Source organism: Bidens hawaiensis, unplaced genomic scaffold (genome assembly GCF_021521415.1).
Source record: "Bidens hawaiensis isolate Kalapana, Puna unplaced genomic scaffold, B.hawaiensis_p1.1 tig00012997_1, whole genome shotgun sequence".
Lineage (NCBI taxonomy): Eukaryota > Viridiplantae > Streptophyta > Magnoliopsida > Asterales > Asteraceae > Bidens > Bidens hawaiensis.
In genome coordinates this window covers 534,197-557,807 of record NW_027492087.1, presented here as the reverse complement: position 1 = coordinate 557,807, position 23,611 = coordinate 534,197, and the positions used below count along the sequence as shown (strand labels likewise).

The following is a 23,611-nucleotide window of genomic DNA, read 5'->3' as shown; positions in this document are numbered from 1 at the left end:
ACAGCTGACATTCCCAGTCGAGCTGAGAGATGGCCTCCACTCCCGAACAGAAGAGGTTGATTTCCTAGTAATGGAAACTTCTCACCCACAATACGATATAATCTTGGGAAGAGAAGCCATTGGTGACTTCAACGCCACCCCGTCAACAGCACATGGGATAATCGGAGTACCAACCCCGACCGGGATAGCGATGATCCACGCCAACAAAGAATGCAACATGGCGGAAAGGAAAGCGCCAAAAGTGCAAAAAACGAACATTAGAGAAGCGGAAAAGTGGGCGCTCAACAAGAAATTCCCAGAGCAAAGTATAACCATTGGCCCAAACATCTCAGAAGGAGCGCGTAGGGCGCTCAAAACCTTATTACTCAAAAATATCGATGTCTTCGCTTGGACCCCAGCGGATATGACGGGAGTCCCAAGAAACAAGGCGGAACATTGGTTAAAAGTTAACCCAAATTTCGTCCCGGTGGTACAAAAGCGAAGAAAGATGGGGCCAGAACAGGCGAGAGCCTGTGATGAGCAGGTCCAACAACTAATCGATGCAGGTATAATCAGAGAAATTCAGTACCAAACTTGGGTAGCAAACCCGGTAATGGTACCCAAGGCGAATGGTCAATGGCGCATGTGTATCGACTTCAAAAACCTAAACAAGGCGTGCCCAAAAGATTGCTACCCTTTGCCAGAAATCGACCTTAAAGTTGACGCACTGGTACCCTTTCAGTACAAGTGCTTTCTAGATGCTAACAAAGGGTACCATCAGATCCATATGGCGATAAAAGACCAAGACAAAACGGCGTTCAGAACAAACAGCGGAACATATTGTTACAAAATGATGCCGTGTGGCCTCAAGAACGCCGGGTCTACGTACCAAAGGTTGATGGACAAAGAGTTTAAACCTCAAATTGGGAGGAATTTGGAAGTCTACATGGATGATCTCGTCATTAAAAGCAAAACTGAAGAAACCATGTTAAAGGACATAGAGGAAACATTAAAAATCTAAGGTCAATTAGCATGAAGCTCAACCCAGGAAAATGTTCCTTCGGCATGGAAGAAGGAAAATTCCTAGGAGTAATCGTGACAAATGGTGGCTTCAAAGCCAATCCAGAAAAATTGGAAGCCGTGCGAAAAATGCCATCGCCAAAATCGATCAAACAAGTGCAAACGCTCAATGGCCGGTTAGTCGCGTTGAATAGGTTTTTGTCTAGTCACGCTGAAAAATCATTCCCATTCGTCTCAACCTTGAGAAATTGCCTCAAGAAGTCTCAGTTCCGATGGACGGAGGAAGCAGAAACAACGTTCCAAGAAATCAAGTCACGCCTGGAAGTGCTGCCAACACTCACAGCGCCCAAAGCTGGAGAACCATTAATAGTATACTTAGCAGCATCAGAAAAAACAGTCAGAGCAGTCTTGATGGTGGAAAGAGACGGCATTCAAACGCCCATTTATTACATAAGCCGAACTCTGGCGGATGCAGAAACATGGTACTCCACCTTGGAAAAGTTAGTCTTATCCTTGGTCCAGACAGCGCGACGTTTAAGAAGATACTTCCAGGGCCACCCAATACATGTTCTAACCAACTTTCGCTTGCAAAATGTACTGAGCAAGCCAGAACTGTCATGGAGGCTTGCTAAATGGGCAATAGAATTAGGAGAATATGCCATTTAGTACAAACCAAGGCCAGCAATCAAAGGCCAGGTTTTGGCGGATTTCATCGCAGAAATCCCTCAAGAAAAGGAAGAAGATTGTAAAAGAGAGATCGAAGCCCCCATAGATCAAAAACATGATGAAGTCTGGAAAATGTTCACAGACGGAGCTTCCAACGACGAAGGCGCGGGAGCGGGCCTAAAGATAACCAACCCAGAAGGGCAACATTTTACCTACGTATTACGCCTAGAGTTCAAAAGCACAAACAATGAGGCGGAGTATGATGCATTGTTGGCAGGATTGAGAATCGCTAAAAAGCTAGGGGCCCGCCATTTGGAAGCACATGTAGACTCAATGTTAGCGGCCAACCAAATTGAAGGGTCATATGACGCGAAATACGACAAGATGGCATCGTACCTGGCGCAAGCTAAAGCGCTAATGGCAACTTTTGCCACATGCAAGGTAAAACACATCATTAGAAGCGGGAACAAAGAAGGTGATGCTCTAAGCAAACTCGCAGCCGTTGGATTTGAACACCTTGCAAAGGATGTCCGCGTCGAAGTCCTGGCAGCACCTTCGATAATGAACAGAGAAATCCTCGTTTGCTCAGAAACGGGAAACAGTTGGATGACACCAATCATTAATTACCTCGCGAGAGGTATCTTACCAGAAAAGAAATCAGATGCGCGGAAGATCCGCCATAAAGCGTTGAATTACACAATCCAAGGAGATATCCTTTATAGGCGATCATACTTGGGCCCACTCCTCAGATGCGTAGACACGCAAGACGCAAATTATCTGCTCAGATAAATTCATGAAGGAATTTGCGGCGTACACGCAGGTCCGAGGATGGTGGTGGCAAAAATCATGAATACAGGATACTATTGGCCAGGCATGCATGTTGACGCTGAAAAAGAATTGAGAAAATGCAACGCCTGTCAGCGCCACGCACCAAACACCCTGCGACCAAAAAACGACATGATACCGGTGACATCTTCTTGGCCATTTCAGAAATGGGCACTTGATATAACCGGACCATTTCCAGAGGCGCTAGGCCGCGTCAAATTTCTGATAGTCGCGATCGATTACTTCACAAAGTGGATCGAAGCAAAGCCGGGTAGCAACAATTAATGCAACCAGCATCAAGAAATTCATCTGGGAATTTATAATATATCGCTTTGGATTATCGATGAATTTGGTCAGCGACAACGGGACACTGTTTGCTGACCAACATATCCAAAAATGGTTAAAAGAGCTCAACGTCACGCAGACGTTTACCTCCGTGGCTCACCCACAAGGGATTGGTGAAGTGGAGCGCGCCAACAGAACAATCGTCGTCGGAAAAAGGTTGGAAAATCACAAGTCAGGATGGGTTGATCAATTGCCTCATGTACTATGGGCAATAAGAACGCATAAAAACACAAGCAATGCAGAAACGCTGTTTAGCCTAACCTATGGTACCGAAGCAGTGATCCCCGCCGAAGTCGGCGTTCCTTCACCAAGAGTCACACTACCAAAAGATAACGAAGCTGAAAGGAAGTTAGACCTAATGCTTCTCGAAGAACGACGAGAGTTGGCGGCAATAAGAGAACAAAATTACAAGCGCCAGCTACAAAAGTATTACAACGCCAAGGTGAAAATATGTGAGTTCAACGTCGGAGATTACATTCTTCGCAACAACGAGGCATCAAGAGCGCAACCACAAGGCAAACTAGCTCCATCTTGGGAAGGCCCATACCAGATCAAGAAAGTATTAGGAAAAGGCGCCTACACTCTGATTCATCTCGATGGCTCAACGATTCTTAGAACATGGAATGCAGCGCAATTGCGAAAGTGTTATATGTAAATAGATTCCAATTGTAAAAACAGGCCAAGGGTCAAACTTGAATGGAAACGATACTCCGCATTTCACAAAACAAACTTTTCCATAAGAAAATTTACAAGCGAGCACCTACGCCCGCGTACAAAAAAAAAGAGAATAACAAAAACAAAATACCTAATCTATGTCGTTGACACTCATCCCAGAATCAACGACGGAAGTGTCTTCTTGGTCGCCAGCTGGAGCGGCGGAAGGACCAGCATGCGAAGGCTCAAGCAAACTCCTCAACAGCTGCACGCCATTCTCTTCCTTGGCATACTGAGCAACTTCCGAAAGAATAGGAGATGTGAGGGAATCATAGTCCGTCTCAGTAGCAGCATATTCCTTTCCTACGTCAATAGCATGAAGGGCATAGGCCTCAAGAGGTAGGTTATCGCGCAAATGCGCAATACCATCCTGGAAACGGCCTTATGACCAAGCTGTTGAGAAGCATTGACAAGGGCTCCAACACAGCGCGTCAAATCATCATCGCTAATTATGCGTTGGGCAACCTAAACAAAGAAAGACATGAAAGGAATGAACAAAAAATCATAGATAACAAGGGAAAAGAGGAAGACCAATCAAAATAAGACGATACCTTGCAAATAGCATGCTTCAGCAACCAATCGCGGACGACAGCGGTGGCAGCGAGCTCAGAGGTCAAAACCTTAATGGCCTGCTCATTAGAAGCAAGCGTGTCAGCTAGCTTGCCAGCATCCGCCTTGCTAACCGCGGCTTCATTCTCCAACTCTTCAATACGCCTGCGAAGATCAGCGTTTTCACTCTCGAGTCGAGCAGAAGCCTCCTTGCCAGCAACAGCGCGGCTGCGTGCGTCCGCAAGATCAGCGTTAGATTTCTTGCACGCAGCCTCAAACTCCTTGTAGCGGGCGGCGCGATCCGCTTCAGCCTTAACCAATTTTGCTTCAACATCGCTTAAAGCTTGGCGATGATCAGCCGACTCTTTACCCACTTTCCAGGCGCCGGCTTCAGCATCTTTCACCAATTATTCCATCTCTCTCATACGAACACCGGCATCAATCTTATCCTCATGAAGGGCACGGTTTTCGCGCAGCAACTCCGCAAAGCAAGAGAAAGCTTGAACTTGGTGAAAAGCATCATCAGAATATAAGCTACTCCGGGGCTGGATCTTCCGAGCGATGCGCTCACCGGGATGAACCGCATACTCCAAAAATTCAGAGCAAGTGGATCCTCAAAATTGGCGCCACAGTTAACCTTCCAGCGAGGGCGGAAAACTTGGCTCGCTTCCATGGAGTAGCGGGGGTCCATATCTACATCTAGGACACCCCCACTCAGACATCCACTCAACCCGCCGCTGCTACTGCCTTGGATTTCGAAAAATTTACCCTGTACCGTCGCGCCAAGGCGAAAAGGAGGCGACAGAACAACCTCATCACCATCAAGAATTAAAACGTTGTCTAGTGAGGACTGTCTTGACTTAAAAAAATCAGCAACAGACCCGCTGTCAAGACTAACCTTAGGCGATTCGTCTACAATCGCCTTCATTGGTTGCGCAGACGAAGCTGGCAGCGAGACAACTGGAATTAGTCCAGCTGACGCACGAACAGTCGTCACGATAGTTTCGGCCTCAGACGGGCCAACCACACCCGCCATCATTGGCAAACTCAGCATCTGTACAGTAGGCCCAGCCTCAGACAAGCCGCCAACACTTGTTATCATCGGCAAACTGGCACAAAGGGCTGCCAGAGAAGATGCGACGCTAGAGGTCGCGGGACAAACAGTCGATGAAGAAATCTCCAATAAGCCTGCAAAGAATAAATGAGTTTAGAAAAGGTCAAGTTCAATCAATAGAAAGAGTAGCAAAAATTATACCTGACGATTTAACAAGACCACGCTTGACAAAACCGCCAAGACGAGGTTTCTTGACGAGGCGGAACACCTCTTCATAATCTTCATTAATCACAGGGGTAGGACCCAAATGGTGTGGAACAGTGAACGCCCCACCCAATGAAGAGAAAGAGGAAGAAGATGGACCGGTAGATACGAAATTCGTATCCACAACGGTTCCAGAAGCTACAGCTGCAGAAACCACATCAGTCGCCACCAAATTGGAGTGGCAACCGCTGTCAGTGCAGACACAGCAACCACAGGCTGTGAAGAAGTTGGCGAGGAGAAGCCAACAGAAACCTGCGCGAAGGTGGTTGGGGAAGACACCATGCTGGCACTCAGACTAAGTGCCTCAAGCAATGATGCGGAAGAAGGCACCGGATCCGAGAAAGGCACGTGGGAGATCATGACGACATCGTCAACATCATCCACGGCGTCTAGTGCGGCGGCTTCTATCGGAGATGCAACCGTCTCCCCAGCACCGCGTTGTACGCCCCTACCACCACACTTAGGAAGGCGCACAACGTTAGATCTTCTACCTAAAAAAGAAAACGAGAAACTAGCAAGATGATCAGATAGAAAGCAAAACAATAAAAATAGTCGGACCTACTACTCTGAAGAGCAACAGAGCTAGGAGGCGGCAGCGGTCGCGATGCAGGTGATCGCCCAATAGGAAGAGGAAACACAAAGTTTCGAGCGGTCCAAGCAAGGATTGACTCATCGCGGGGACCTAACTCCCTCCACCCCAACACTTTGACGCCCTCAGGCGCAGGCTGCAGGAGGAGCATACAGTCGTCCACCTCTGAAAGAAAATCAAGTTAAAACATCGCAGAAATAATTCACACTTGAGAACAAAAATTAAAACTGCTGCTAACCTTGACCGCCGTTAAGAATAATAGGCACGAATGCCACATCTTCCCAAATTCGGCTCATGCCAAATAACACCAGCGCACGCTCCTTATAATGACGGACTGGAGAGAGGCTAGCCTTTAGAGTGTTATACCAGTCAGAACCGGTATAAGGAGCCACTTTCGGCTCAGGAAGCTCCTTCACATCCGTAAAGAACAAGGGATGTGGAACCACGCGTGCAAAGACGTAGAAGAACACACTCTTCCACTCGTGCAAACTCGATGGTGCATCTAAGGCAATAGCCTTGGCACCTGGACGAGTATGCAAGTTGTACCACCCATGGGCGAAGCGCCACCGGTAGAAAGCACATAACCGGTCAGCCGTCGGTACCGAGACAATGACAGGTATATTCGAAATGGCGAAGGCGAGCCATTCCGAATGGATGAATCTGGCTGAGATGCAGCCCAAACACATCCAAGACGTCCACCAAGAACCGGGTAAGGGGCAATCGGAAATTACCTAGAAAAAAATACTCCCGATACACGGCAATCTTGCCGGTGGGAGCCTCACGAGCTGTCTTGCCGGAGGCAGGCAACTCAGGCTCATACTCGGGGCCGATGTTGTAGACCCTGACCACATTGTTGAAGTCATCGGAAGACATACGACAACCGACGAACTCCATGCTATTATTTTTCTTATTCTTAGAGGTTTGGGAGGATTCAGCCATAAAATAAAGAAGGCTTAGAGGAAAGAAAACGGTGAAAATTATGCTTAATGGTGTAACTTCCCTCTATTTATACTAATCGCAGTTAATGAGAGAGGAGGGATACAAAAAGGATATTTAACACGTGGTCCAATCAGGAAACTCCACGATAATAGGGTGACAGAAGATATGTGTTACAGCTGGGCGCGTCACCGGGATTCTCGCCCACTCGCCTGACACAGGCAGAAAGCCTGCAGGGCAGAGCAACCGTCGTCAAACTGTCACGTCCAGCAGTCACTTCACTGACTTGCATTTAATTCACCCATCAACGCCAAAACCATACGTTATTCATATAGAAGGAAACAAAGAAGGCAAGTGTTGGCCAAAACTGGCTCCGCCAAGGGATGATTTAACATAAATCACCCGCAAAAATAGGCGCAATCACGGGATGATTTAAATCACACGCCAAAATAGGCGAAATCATGGGATGATTTAACATAAATCACCCGCCAAAATAGGCGCAATCATGGGATGATTTAACATAAATCACCCGCCAAAATAGGCGCAATCATGGCGCAATCATGAGATGATTTAACATAAATCATCCGCCAAAATAGGCACAATCATGGGATTATTTAACATAAATCACCCGCCAAAATAGGCGCAATCATGAGATGATTTAACATAAATCACCCGCCAAAATAGGTGCAATCATGGGATGATTTAACGCAAATCACCCGCCAAAACAGGCTCCGCCAAGGGATGATTTAACGCGAATCACCCGCCAAAAACAGGCTCCATCAGGGGATGATTCAATAAAAATCACCCGCCAAAGCAGGCGACATCATGGGATGATTTGAGATAAATCACCCGCAAAAGCAGGCGCCATTATGGGATGATTCAATAAAAATCACCCGCCAAAGCAGGCAACGTTATGGGATGATTTGAGATAAATCACCCGCAAAAGCAGGCGCCATCATGGGATAATTTAATAAAAATCACCCGCCAAAACAGGCGCCATCAGGGATGAATCACCCGCAGAAATACGCGCAATCATGGGATGATTCAAGATAAAACCAATGTAGACTGCCAAAAGGGACGACACGGCGTGAATCAACCGTCAACCAACGGTTAAGATCAACAAAATCACCCGCCTAATATGTGGGAACACCCACGAAAATAAACCGAACCAACAAGGACAAAAGGTGAAAACCAAAAGCCCATGATAAGTCCACAGCCCCCACTCCTTGGAAGAAGGACGACTACGGACTAGGGGGACTTGTAGAGGTAGGGTATGAAACCCACCATTCGGCTAAGTATGAAGCTAATTGCATACGCCAGGCGGAACATTATGCGCCAATAACCCACTAACGCAAGGCGTAGTGCATGGCGCAAATAATGGAAGCCCAAAGTAACTTTCCATGACACCTCGGGAATAGTAATGGAGTACGTAATATTAATTGGTCCTGCAATTGTGGTGTCGTACGTATTACGAAGATCCCAATTATATCATGAATTATTGGTCTGTGAGTACGTAGTATTAATTGGTCCTGCAATTGTGGTCTCGTACGTACTGAGTAATAAAAATTAAAAAGTGGTAGGACACCAACATACTCTTCTACATCTTGCATTTTTTACTTTCAAAATATTTTGTTTTTATTTACACTATACATTTAATTACTATTTATAATGGAAATGACAGTTTTGTTTTATCGCATGTATGTATGACTGTCAAAATTCTCTATATATAATAGTCTTAGATTTTTTTATAGTTACTGAACATTAATAAATAGGCTTGTAAACGAATCGAACCAAATCAAACCGGATAAAGCCTTGTTCATGTCTGTCCGTTAATCTTTTATCGGATAAACAAATGGTTCACAAACACTAACCGAACAAAATTTCTTGTTTGTGAACATCAAACAATGTATTATTTGATTTTGCTAACCGATAAGGTTCAGTGTCAACGGTTCAGTCTGGCTACGAAGTTTGTGTTGGTGTTTTTTTTAACATTCTTATGTTGATTTGAATATAAAATAATCACATAATACTCATATATTTTTGGTTTATAGTTAGTAATTTTGCTCAAATCTATATGATAAGATTTGCAAAGTAATTAAAAAATATATAAAAAAAACTCTTTAATGAGCATACATAAACAAACAAACATTAGTAAACATTAATGAACGTTAACGAACAACTTATTGAATGTTCATGAACACAATTGTAAGGACACATATTTGTTTGTGTTCGTTTATTTAGCTAATAAAAAAAATATTTGTTCATGTTCATTCATTTATTAAACGAGCAAACATAAATGAACTTCCAGTCAAAGTTTTACAACCCTGTTAGTAAGTCTTTTAACATTGTTATTATTTATTTTCTATCCTGGTGTGTTAATTCATGATTTCCTATTATTAGTACTTTTGGACTTTTGGACTTCTGGTAGTTACGAGGGTTCATTACTTGTAGAATTCTAAGGACCACAAGTATTACAAACATTGTCTCCTTATCATGAATCAAACGCCCTTATGTTCCTATTGTGTAATATGTACAGTATAACTTATCTTGAATGATACTTTTGAACGACTAGTGAATGATGCGCATTCACTATGTTTTTTTGTCGTTGGGTTCTTCAAGTTTCGTTCATATTTTCAGTGTGCTTGATCGGCTTGTGAATCCACCCGTTTAAGAGTTTGTATTTGTTTGAATAAAGTTAAATAAATGAACGAAGATAAACTTGCCTTGTTTGTGTTTGTTTGATACGTTTATAGAACTAAATCTGTGCCTATATAATTCAATTACTTATATCCTTGACTTTGTTCATATATTAGTAAATGATAAAGAAAACGTATTTTACAATTAAGTATTTAATACATATAATTAAAGTGAGTTTGATTACAAATTATTTAATACTTCACTAATCTTTTCATTTATATATTTTACTGTTTTTGTCACTTTTATGTAATTAACTAATTACTCATTTATTCTGGAAAATTGTTCTTCCCGATTTAAGCTATTTGAACATATAGTATTTTATTATTTATTTTTCTGTAATTACTCATTTATTTTGAAAAATTATTCTTCCAGATTTAAGTTATTTGAGCATATAGTATTTTATTATTTATTTTTCGGTGATTACTCATTTATTTTGATAAATTCCGATTTAAGCTATTTGAACATACACATATAGTAGATTATTATTTAGGGTTTATTGGCATCGGGACATGGGCCAAGTTCTAATTTGATTTGAAAAGACGTTTGTTTTAATTTTCTTGCAAAAACTTTGGTTAAAAAATTTCGTAAAATTCAGCTTGAACTTGGTTTTAGTGACCGACGGAAGCGATCTAAAAACAGTCGAGATGGTGTATATGGGACCGTTGTTTGTATAGTAGCGATATAGAATTTAAGTTCATTAAATACTTCTTAAATAAACCCCATTTATTACTAGTGCTCGAAATTGAGTTTGCTCCATGAGTTTTTACCATCATGTATTTATTGAGATATATTATAATGAATTATTATATTTAAGATCAATAATAATGATAGAATAATCAATCAAATTACTGTGTAATTGAATTGAATTCTCAATCAAAATATAGTCTCTACTTGCTTCGGTTCATTTTAACATACCCATTTCACTTCTAAAATCATCACACCTATACTTCACAAGATTTGAACATACAATCACTTGGTTAAAACACATCATTTTACCGCTAACATGTCTCGTTATAAACGTTAAAAAGAGAAACTAGTTACTTAGCACAAGATAATGACATGTTGAATAGCCGCCACTTGAAAAGAAAAGTGTGGACAATAGATGCCCAAACACACACACACCAAGCAAATATTAATTACATATAATATAATGTGTTTGTTACATCACCTTATATCGATCCTAGCTTTCTTTTAATATCTGTACGGACAGATGCTTGATCATCTTTTGTTTTAGAAAAAGTTCAATGTTACACAAGCGTGTATTTTTATTACATGTGTTTATAGGAAATGAAGATATATAGTTGATACAAAAACTTAAAACTGCTTGCCATAAATAATATTCCAATAAATATATAGAAATCATAAGCATACACAAAAAATCGACCCAATTTTAGTATATTAAAGTTTTAACGTGTCAAACTATTAAAGTAATATTTGCATCAAGTCCCTATTAGCTCTTAAGTTGATAAAAAAAATCATGGTGTCATTTAAATTTTTTTGTCCAATTAGAAATTTTTTTAGGTACATGCATTTTAACAAGTTAAAAACTTTAATATAAGGAAAACATTTTAGGAGTTATATATATATATATATATATATATATATATATATATATATGGGAGGGTTATTTTGAGAACCATGATGAGTTTTAAGAACTTTAAGAACTCAATTTTGAACCACACATTTAATTAAATGATATGAAATATGTGGCTGAGATTAAATTTAATTAAAAAATGAAGCAGGAGAGAGAATAATTATTTTTGATAATTACACAAGTTTAAACGTTAGTTACACATGTGTAAAAAGTCGATTCGGTGTGTAAAAAAATACCGTAATTTTTTGTGCATCACTTACACTTACGTATTACACATGTGTAAAAAAAATCTGAAAAAAAAATTGTTACGTTGAGTTCTTTCGAGTTTTTAAAACTCAAAGTGGTTCTCAAAAGAAATCAATCCTGTATTTATATAGAGGATGAATATTTTGAGAACTTGATGAGTTAAAAGAACTTTAAGAACTCAATTTTGGACCACACATTTAATTAAATGAGTTACAATATGTGGCTGGGATTAAATTTGATTAAAAAATGACTCAGGAGTGTATTTTAAATATTTTTGTTGATTACACAAGTTTAAACTTTAGTTACACATGTGTAAAAAGTCGATTCGGTGTGTAAAAAATTATGATAATTTTTTGTACATTACTTACATTACGTATTACACATGTGTAAAAAAAATTCAAAAATTTTTTTTGTTACGTTGAGTTCTTTCGAGTTCTTAAAACTCAAAGCGGTTCTAAAATATATATATATATAGGGTAAGGATCCTAAGAGAACCCTTTGCAAATTGAGAACTTTGAGAACCATTTTGGACCACTAAAAACACATTTGAAAAAATATTTAAAAAAATCATAAAACAAAAAATAACAAAAATTTTAAAAAAGTAAAAAAACCAAAATTCTTATATTTCATTCCAGTTTCATTAAAAAAATAAAAATAAATAAAAAAACAAAAAAAAACGTCGTATTATACACATATGTATAATTTTATTTAATCTTTAGTTACGTAATATACACATATGTACAGTGTCATTTATCTTAAATTATACACTTGTGTATAAAAAAATCATGTAAATGTACATATATATATATATTATACATATGTGTATATAATTTGGCTAAATCGAGTTTTTTTTATGAAACCGGGATGTTAAAATAAGAATTTTGGTTTTTTTTACTTTTTTCATTTTTGTGTTTTTTTTTATTTTATGATTTTTTTTATTTTTGAGTTTTTTGTGGTCTATAATGGTTCTCATGGTTCTCAATTTCAAAAAGGTTCTCTCATGATCCTGATCCTATATATATATATATATATATATATATATATATATATATATATATATTTGAGTGACTCTTTATATAAAATATGTGAAAGGGACTAAGAATCACAAACATGGTTAGTCTATATAATTAAGAGGCAATTCAAGAAACAATATTATATCGGTTTTTGCAATAATACATTTATGTATCATTGCTCTATTCATAGTTTCATACCATGGATTTTAGAACCTGAAAATCCTTCACAGTAATAATCAAAGTCCACAAGAAAATTAGAAACATGGTAACTCTACAACTAAAAGAGATAGACATCCAAAGTCCAAACATTAAAAGCGGGATGAGTGACAAGTCGCCTAGCTAGACTAAGGGAAAAAAACTTATTTTCACGTTGGAGTTTGTTTAGAGAATAGGCATATCATTTCTAATACTTTGATACTTATTCAAATCCCAGAGCTTAGTCACACACAAACAATCTACTTTGTAGCAATCTTCAACACACATATTTTTTGATATATATATTTCAAATGATCTATTATATTATACAATAGTACATGAGTTAATCCAACCATAATTATGATCAAGACCCAAAGTCTGAAGGCAAGAGTGGTGAATAACCATCAAGCAACATATTCTGTGGGCGGATAATAAAATCATCATCCATAACGTCTTCATATGATGGAGATTCGTTATAACAAAGATCCGAATCCATGCTACGTTGGCAATACTTGTCTTGACAACCTATTTGTTCTTGTTCTTGTTGTTGTTGATGATGGTTAAAGTTGTTATCAGTCTTGAGAACACCGGGGAGTTGATGGGATGGTGGGAAGGTAGCGTATTGACCGGTTAGTTGTTGCACGACTGCTCGGAATTCAGATGGTGAGGCTTTGATCTTCATAGGGTTAGAGATGTAAACAACTTTAACCGGTGTCTTCTTGTTGGATTTTTGGGAGCTTTTTTCGTGTTTTACGGTTGGTTGCTTCTCCATTTTTGTACAAGATTCGAAAACAAAAGTAGAAAAATTAAGATAGAAATTATTGGCAGGTTACATGTGATGGTTGGTAGGTGTATGTATGTGAAGGAGAGAGCTTTGGTTCCAAGCATCCAGCCTCTCGTGTGTGTATATATATTATATATATGCATAATATCTACACAAAATTAATTGCAATGTTTGTATGTCTCATCTAATATTCCAAAAACTATATAGACAAAATATTTTGTTTATTTGTAAAGCCCTATACATGTATAGGAGTGTGTAAATAATGCTTAAGGTATATTGCTACATATGTATAGCCTTATAGGTAACGCTTAAGTGTAAGGAGAAAAACATATGAATAAATTAGTTTAATAGTTTTTTATGTACAAAATATAGACATTAATTTGTATGTAAAAGTAAAAGTTTATAAATATATAAATTAATGACAGAAAAAACTAAATGATTTAGCTTTATTTCTTTTTTCTTTTCTCGTATAATTTAGTGTTTTTTATTAAACCTCTTCCTATATGTATAGACAACGTGTTTCATGACATAATTAACACCAAATTATTGTGAAAACATAATCAACAAACTTAAATCGTTTTGTGTATTGAACATGATTCATTTATAAAAATTTTGTAGTTCTTTAATGTAAGGCCCCGAACCCGGTGACCCTACTTTAGCGTCGGATTTACTCATAAACACAGTTCTTCAAATCAGAGTTTATTAAAAACTTTACGCGGAATATAAAACTTTCATAAAACATTACATATCAATTCATAATCATGTCTTAAAACATTCCTCTTGTCTTTCAAAATCAAAACATAACTTATAAAACATATCAGATCTTCAGATGCCAGGCTTTAGTCTTCTGCCATGTGTCCTCCACTCAAGCCAGCTGTCTCATCCTACTCACCTGCGTGCATACTAAAAGTCAGCTACGCTGAGTGAGTTCTAGTTAATCATACAATACCATACAATACCTTATTACATACATACGTACTTAACCTCATAACTTTCTTTCATACACACATAAGTACTCATACCTTCATTCTTACTTACATACTTTCTTTACATTCATAATCATACGTTTTAAAGAACCTTTCGCCCTATAACCTCACAGATATTATAAGGGTCTGGTCCCTAACATCACAGATATTATAAGGGTCTGGTCCCTAACATCACAGATATTATAAGGGTCTGGTCCCTAACATCACAGATATTATAAGGGTCTGGTCCCTAACATCACAGATATTATGAGGGTCTGGTCCCTATCCTCACAGATATTGTAAGGGTCTGGTCCCTAACATCACAGATATTATAAGGGTCTGGTCCCTAACATCACAGATATTATAAGGGTCTGGTCCCTTGTTTTCGAATATTAGTAGGGTTTGATTCCCTCTTCGTTACCATACAACCATACATCATACCTCGGGTATTATTAGGGCTCGGTACCCTTTTCGTAACCATACAACCATACAACCGTCATTTCCTTCTTTTATTAACTTTATTACGTTCATACACATAAACATACATATCATACTTACCATATTTATAACGTTACAACCTGACAGTACGTGCAATATCCGAAGATCGTTCACGTACCATCAAGCAATCATTCATTCATATAACATATATCACATATGGCATACACTTATCACTTAGGATAAATGTATTAACAACACATCAAGTATGCACACAGCCCCGAAAACATAACAAAGAATGGGGCTAGAAACTCACCTGAATTCTGCTTCTTTTCCTGATAGCTGTAAATCCCTTCTCTATCTGAGCTCGGCTGACTGTACAAGTTACACGTATCAATACTCGTCTGATCTAATCTGGTGGCCTAGTATTTGCTTACTTTAACTTATCGCTTTATAATTTATTTTCTAATCAAACTTGGCTTTAGGCGAAGTTAACCCTCGGGCGAACTTAGCTTCAGGCGAAGTTAAACCTTAGGCGAACTTGGATTCAGGCGAAGTTAAACCTTAGGCGAACTTGGCTTCAGGCGAAGTTAAACCTTAGGCGAACTTGGCTTCAGGCGAAGTTAAACCTTAGGCGAACTTGGCTTCAGGCGAAGTTAAACCTTAGGCGAACTTGGCTTCAGGCGAAGTTATCCTTAGGCGAACTTGGCTTCAGGCGAAGTTATCCTTAGGCGAACTTGGCCGTAGGCGAAGTTATCCTTAGGCGAAGTTACGCTTGAAGGCGAAGTTACGCTTGAAGGCGAAGTTCATCAGGCGAACTTAATCTTGCAGGCGAAGTTATCGCGCTGCAGATCTGTTTGCCCATAACTCCTTCGTTTCTTAGCCAAATAACTCGATTTAGGTACCCACGGAATCGTATGATCGGCGCCTACAAATCCCAACCATCAAATCGGCCTAAAATCGACGTTTTTGGGGTCCGATTTGGGCAGTTTGGGTTTCGGGTCCGGTTAACCCATCCAATCCTAACCATTTTCAGTAATTTTAGCTTTGTTGGATTTGTTCTTACCTTACCAACTCAGATCTATCAACAAAATCTCGGGTCTCGGCTTCGAATCTTGATCGGTTAGAATGTGTGTGTTTTGAGTGTGTGAAGAAAGAAGGTGGAAATGAAAGATTGGGTTTGGGATGGGATATTTATATCCCTCTAAGCCCACGGACCCGAGGCCCATTCTCATTTAACCCATCTCAATTAATCCAACACTAGCCCGACCCATACCAACTCCTACTCTATTATTTATTTCCTAATAACCCGGGTAAACTTTATCTCTAATATTAAGTAATATAATTAATATTATCTTGAAATTTCGGGATGTTATAAGTCTTCCCTCCTTAAAGAGGTTTTGTCCCCGAAACCTAACTTATTCCTCATAAAAGGAAAACTTCTTATATTTACACGCTTTATTGAATCGCCTTCGCTTTCTGAGTTACCCTTCTTACTTCCGGCTTTGCAGTCATCGAATGGTGGTCATGTGTATTAGCTATTTAAGGTAGCTTGTCCATGAGACCCTCGATGTGCCACAACTCATCTCATACCTCCAAGGGCTTCGATTAGTACTTTTAACACTATTGTCTAAAACAACCTTTCATCACAACATAATAATCCTTCATAACCAAACTCAATATATTACACGTCACTGATAAACATAAGTTTTAAACCTTAACACAAAACAATTCCTTAAGCAAAAGTAACTTAACAAAACCATTGCATGAGCAATTATTCCTTCATCAAGCGTTCCTCTCTGCAGTTTCCCCAAGTCTTCATCCTTTCGCACCTTCCGCCCCTGATTCCTTGCAATCCCTAGCCATGTGGTCAGCTTTTCCGCATTTGAAGCACTTTGGACGATCAGGGCATTCTCGAGAATAATGCCCACTCTTTCCATACCGATAGCACCTGTCTGTCCCAGTCTTACATTCTCCCTGGTGCACTCGCCCACATGTCTTACACGCATCCTTGTTCCCAACCTTGGCCTTCCTCTCATCAGTTGTTGTCACCATCTCGCCAGACCGCTTAGCAGAGGTAGCCCATTTCTTCTCCTTCCTTTCTCCTTCATGTCCTCCCTTTGGCTTCTTGCAATCCCTTGCTAGGTGCCCACGTCCTCCACAGTTGTGACACCTATGGTAATCATCACATTCCCAAGAGGAATGTCCTGCTCTTCCACACCTGTAGCAAACACCAAATCCCTTTCTGCACTCTCCGGGGTGTCCCTTCCCACATTTTTCACAAGCAGTGAACCCCTCTTGCCTTGCCTTCTTTTTGCGTGGATCCACCTCATTGGCTTCCTCTGGCTCTGGGGTTGGGTTCTTTTTCTTCTTTTCCCCCACCGTTCTTGCTCCCCCACAATCCCTAGCTAAGTGACCCGACTTACCACACTTATAACATTTCTGGTCCTCGGTGCAATCACGAGTTATGTGTCCCTTCTTCCCACATCGGTAGCACTGATTTGGACCAGCCTTGCATTCTCCTAGGTGCATCTTCCCGCACACTTTGCATGTTTCCCTTCCCGCGACCTTTGGTATCTTCTTCCCCGCATACTCCACGACATCTACAGATCCTTTGGTTCCTTTCGCTCCTCCCTTATCATCATCACCCTTCTTTCCGTCTCCTCCTGCCTTCTCAGTGGCCCTTGCATGGTTTTCGGCAGACTTGTCAGTACGAAATTTCTTCTCTGCAGCAGCTACAGCGTAAGAAATGGCAAATTGAGTAACAGGATCCAGCTGATACCCTTCATTGCTGCTTGGTCCTTGCAAAGTTTCACTTTTATCCTTTTTCGTGGTAGTAACTAGTTCTTCAGAAGGTTCTCGGACAACGCGTATTCCAAGAGGACGTCCAGTGTGACCTCCCTTACCAACAAACCTTTTTGCTCCAGCCATTAGTATTCTAAAAGGGAAAACACAAACATCCTCACTCAAGGAACTATATAGTACAAGGATAGCAAGGCTAACAGGTAATAACAGTGGCCAGCTGTGACTAGCTGATCACGTTGCTTTCCGTGTCCTATTCACTTCCCCTTATGAGTCTCTTTGTGCTAGTTCTACTTAAGCAATTAGTCAAATCAAACAATCAATTATTCCTATCCCTATCGTTCACATATCCTTCCTTTCTCATTAACATATATCATTTAATCATACACCTTACCTTTACTGATCTTGCTTAAGCGACACATGGCATTCTTGAACTGGCATCTTCTTTCCTTTCTTACTTAAATCCCATTTTCTGTTCGAGTCTAAGCATGTAGGATGCTTAAATCTCTCGAACTTATGCTCTGATACCAACTTGTAAGGCCCCGAACCCGGTGACCCTACTTTAGCGTCGGATTTACTCATAAACACAGTTCTTCAAATCAGAGTTTATTAAAAACTTTACGCGGAATATAAAACTTTCATAAAACATTACATATCAATTCATAATCATGTCTTAAAACATTCCTCTTGTCTTTCAAAATCAAAACATAACTTATAAAACATATCAGATCTTCAGATGCCAGGCTTTAGTCTTCTGCCATGTGTCCTCCACTCAAGCCAGCTGTCTCATCCTACTCACCTGCGTGCATACTAAAAGTCAGCTACGCTGAGTGAGTTCTAGTTAATCATACAATACCATACAATACCTTATTACATACATACGTACTTAACCTCATAACTTTCTTTCATACACACATAAGTACTCATACCTTCATTCTTACTTACATACTTTCTTTCTTACTTACATACTTTCTTTACATTCAAAATCATACGTTTTAAAGAACCTTTCGCCCTATAACCTCACAGATATTATAAGGGTCTGGTCCCTAACATCACAGATATTATAAGGGTCTGGTCCCTAACATCACAGATATTATAAAGGTCTGGTCCCTAACATCACAGATATTATAAGGGTCTGGTCCCTAACATCACAGATATTATAAGGGTCTGGTCCCTAACATCACAGATATTATGAGGGTCTGGTCCCTATCCTCACAGATATTGTAAGGGTCTGGTCCCTAACATCACAGATATTATAAGGGTCTGGTCCCTAACATCACAGATATTATAAGGGTCTGGTCCCTTGTTTTCGAATATTAGTAGGGTTCGATTCCCTCTTCGTTACCATACAACCATACATCATACCTCGGGTATTATTAGGGTTCGGTACCCTTTTCGTAACCATACAACCATACAACCGTCATTTCCTTCTTTTATTAACTTTATTACGTTCATACACATAAACATACATATCATACTTACCATATTTATAACGTTACAACCTGACAGTACGTGCAATATCCGAAGATCGTTCACGTACCATCAAGCAATCATTCATTCATATAACATATATCACATATGGCATACACTTATCACTTAGGATAAATGTATTAACAACACATCAAGTATGCACACAGCCCCGAAAACATAACAAAGAATGGGGCTAGAAACTCACCTGAATTCTGCTTCTTTTCCTGATAGCTGTAAATCCCTTCTCTATCTGAGCTCGGCTGACTGTACAAGTTACACGTATCAATACTCGTCTGATCTAATCTGGTGGCCTAGTATTAGCTTACTTTAACTTATCGCTTTATAATTTATTTTCTAATCAAACTTGGCTTTAGGCGAAGTTAACCCTCGGGCGAACTTAGCTTCAGGCGAAGTTAAACCTTAGGCGAACTTGGATTCAGGCGAAGTTAAACCTTAGGCGAACTTGGCTTCAGGCGAAGTTAAACCTTAGGCGAACTTGGCTTCAGGCGAAGTTAAACCTTAGGCGAACTTGGCTTCAGGCGAAGTTATCCTTAGGCGAACTTGGCCATAGGCGAAGTTATCCTTAGGCGAAGTTACGCTTGAAGGCGAAGTTACGCTTGAAGGCGAAGTTCATCAGGCGAACTTAATCTTGCAGGCGAAGTTATCGCGCTGCAGATCTGTTTGCCCATAACTCCTTCATTTCTTAGCCAAATAACTCGATTTAGGTACCCACGGAATCGTATGATCGGCGCCTACAAATCCCAACCATCAAATCGACCTAAAATCGACGTTTTAGGGGTCCGATTTGGGCAGTTTGGGTTTCGGGTCCGGTTAACCCATCCAATCCTAACCATTTTCAGTAATTTTAGCTTTGTTGGATTTGTTCTTACCTTACCAACTCAGATCTATCAACAAAATCTCGGGTCTCGGCTTCGAATCTTGATCGGTTAGAATGTGTGTGTTTTGAGTGTGTGAAGAAAGAAGGTGGAAATGAAAGATTGGGTTTGGGATGGGATATTTATATCCCTCTAAGCCCACGGACCCGAGGCCCATTCTCATTTAACCCATCTCAATTAATCCAACACTAGCCCGACCCATACCAACTCCTACTCTATTATTTATTTCCTAATAACCCGGGTAAACTTTCTCTCTAATATTAAGTAATATAATTAATATTATCTTGAAATTTCGGGATGTTACATTTAAGACAAGTATTAAATAATTTATGTTATGCACATAATACCATTATACTACTAATTTATTCATATAGGTTATATTTTACTTGACTTACAGATATGTTGATTCTATAAAAAAACAAAATTTGTACATAATCAATTTCGGTTTTAGGAGAGAAGTAAAATAATGCATTTCAACCATTTTATACATTTTAAAAAAAGGTTGGAAAATAGTGACCAGGTGTTCCTATGTTAGACGGGGCACCGATATGGATTGGATATGTGACTTCCAAATCACATAACAACACCGGCGTCATCTCTTGTGAACAAGATGCATAGCTTCATTTCATGGCAAAGTTTGTCATGTAAAAGTAATTCATTTGTAACATTTATTGTATTTGAAAAACTAAAATACAAACAAAAAGTTATAGGGTCCTTATGGGTAGATGTTGGCAGTGATTTTGTTTGTTGATACTTGATGATAGAAATGAGGTGAGTGAAGGATTGGGCGACATAAAGTAAATATTTACATATCAAAAGAAATGGAACCCGCGCAACCTCACATAGTCACACTTTTAATAGTTGATAAATATTTCTCTTAATTGACGTATATTTGAATTTTAAAGGTTTTAAAAAACGACATGCTAAACGAGTATGTAAATCGACTTATCAATAATGTTTTAAGAATTATTATTTTCATTAGTTTTTGTATTTGTTAAGTTATATAAAAAGTAAGCATGTCAGATTAATAAGAAAAAACACTCTTAGATTAAATGCGAGCCACACCTGTACCTATAAGCTATCTCCACCGCCGCACCCAACACCATTGACTAGGCAGTAGTGGTGTTGAGGCACATCTAACATGGACATAATACAATAGTAAGATAAACAATGTTAAGTCTGAGGATATTATTTCACGTCCGCTTACAAAGGGGTTAAGTATAAAGCTACTTAACACATCGTTAAGAAGAATGAGACTTGAGCCTTTAAATAGATTATTTTATATTATGGAAACCTAACTACACTTCTTGGATATCACAACATACGGGTTTAACAGTAAAATTTACTTCAATAAACAAACATAAGCAAATTGTAGTTGATTATAGTGACGTCAAGCTAATTTAGTGTGACTGTATTTACTTAAGAACAAAGTGAAATCATAATAAACATCAATACAAGTTTTTAAAGGTATGGAGTACACCCTTGACCCTTGTTTGATAATATTATGATTTATAACATCCATAATGATTAAGAGGTTTAAATGGGAAACACCCCTAAAAAATCCAAGGGCCAGAGCCTCTAGTAGAGTCTCGTTTTGAATTTGTATGATTGATGAAAAGTTATATGTGAAATAACCATCATCCATTGGAAATGGATGTCAATCAATCAGTCATAACTCATAACTAATGGTAACTAATCAATTAGTATTAGTATACTATAGTATATATGATCACCAATTTGGTCCAACAATAACAATTGTGAGCAACATGAGAATTGTAAAGTCAAAAGACTAGCTTTTTCCCCAAAGACGTGGGATTCATGTTATGTTGGCATGTAACATCAAATTGTAGGTAAGTTTTTTTGTCGTGTGTCATTTTTATGAACGGTGCTTGTGGCTACACGCCTACACATGCATGCTTGTTTAAATGTAAGGTTGATTTCTAGAACCAAGAATTTGTTCACATATATCTATCATATATATCTTATGTAGTTATATCTGGTTATTTATGTGGAGCAGATTAGCTGGCAAAACTGTCTATGAAATAATAATAATATTAGTGTGACATTTATGTTGGAAATAATAAATTTCTCAAACGGCTATAAATTTTTATGTACGTAACACCAACCAAACAGGAAAGTGTCGAGAGGCCCTTAATCCAAAGATCTGAATTTGATTACCTTCACATTTTCAGCTTTTTATGATTTCTCGTGCTCAAAGACATGAACAACTCGACTCTAAAAAGATATAATTATACTCACGGGCACCCAATAATAATTTTAGTGTTGCGGCATATTCATCCTCGGGTCGCAACTCTACCATTCTATTGGAATCATTTGAATATGTGTGTTTAGAAATATTATATAATCTCACATGTTAGAGTTACATGAATAAAATATATTTTATTTTACTCAAAAAGGTTGAGCCGCCCTAGTGAAAGAAAACGACGGTGTGCAAGGGGAAGGTGGTAGCCGTCGGCAGTGGGGCCAAGTTGGCAATGATGACACTCACAAGATGCGGAGGTTGCTGCTGCTTTGGGTAGGGTTTGATGTCTCGTTGCATGAATTGCAAAATTGAAATTCAAAGAAGTTTTTTTTTTATTTTTTATATAAAAACTTAATTGCTTCACATTCTACTTACTTAAACTGGAATAAATTAAAAGTTGAAAATTGTATGGTTATTGGTTGATAAATTTATTAAAGTAACTCGAATATAAAAACTGAACCAAAAATAACTTTTAATGAATTCCCCAAACTAAACAAGTAGCAATATACTTTTTGGACTTGTATATATGAACGGCATATTTGTATGACATATGCTTCTATATTGAGGATGACATTATCAACCTCCAATTTTCTCTTTTTTGCTTAGGAACCACAAATTTAAATTATGTCACATCTCCATTATTGTATTTTATTATAAACATTTAAAATGCATATATGTTCCTAATTCGCTAAACAATAAAAGATATACTTAACGAAACCTTATAGTCACTAAAAAAAAACTTAAGGAGTTTTTAAGTCACAACAAGTATATTAAATAAATTAAATATGTTGGTACATAGAAGGTTTACTCAACTAAACTTTATGGTAAGCTGGGAATATCATAGGATCTATCTATCTATAATATATATAAACTAAAACTTAAAAATCCTACGTGTCGCGATGTGGTCGCTCCCCTCTTTTATGGAAGTTACCAGATTACTTGATTTTTAAATGGAGGCTTCTCATGTATTTGACCCGAATTTACGGGTCTGGGTCTTACCAAACCCATATATTCCTTAAACGGGTTATAACATCTCATCAAATTAAAGCTTAATCTCACCAAATATTTGATGTAAAAATCTTATAAAATAGGGATATATTAAAAATTAATATATGACTTTTTTAAAATATATTATTATAAATAAGAAACAATTTTATGGTAAAAAAATAAACGGGTCTTGAGCCTCATCAAACTCATATAGCTTTTAAACCGGATTATAACATCTAATTTATTTGTGAAACATTTTATCATCAAACCATATGTATATTCTTAACTTACATACAATAAATAACATTAAAATTCAAAAAATA

At 38.5% G+C, this 23,611-nt stretch overlaps 1 protein-coding gene across 1 annotated transcript; it reads left to right on the top strand.

The window, feature by feature from the left end:
* The first annotated feature begins 1,797 nt into the window (after positions 1 to 1,797).
* Positions 1,798 to 2,454, top strand: LOC143542794 (uncharacterized). The gene has a single exon (XM_077035297.1). It carries the CDS (start codon positions 1,798 to 1,800, stop codon positions 2,452 to 2,454), a length of 657 nt encoding a protein of 218 aa, XP_076891412.1.
* The last annotated feature ends 21,157 nt before the right edge of the window (positions 2,455 to 23,611 follow it).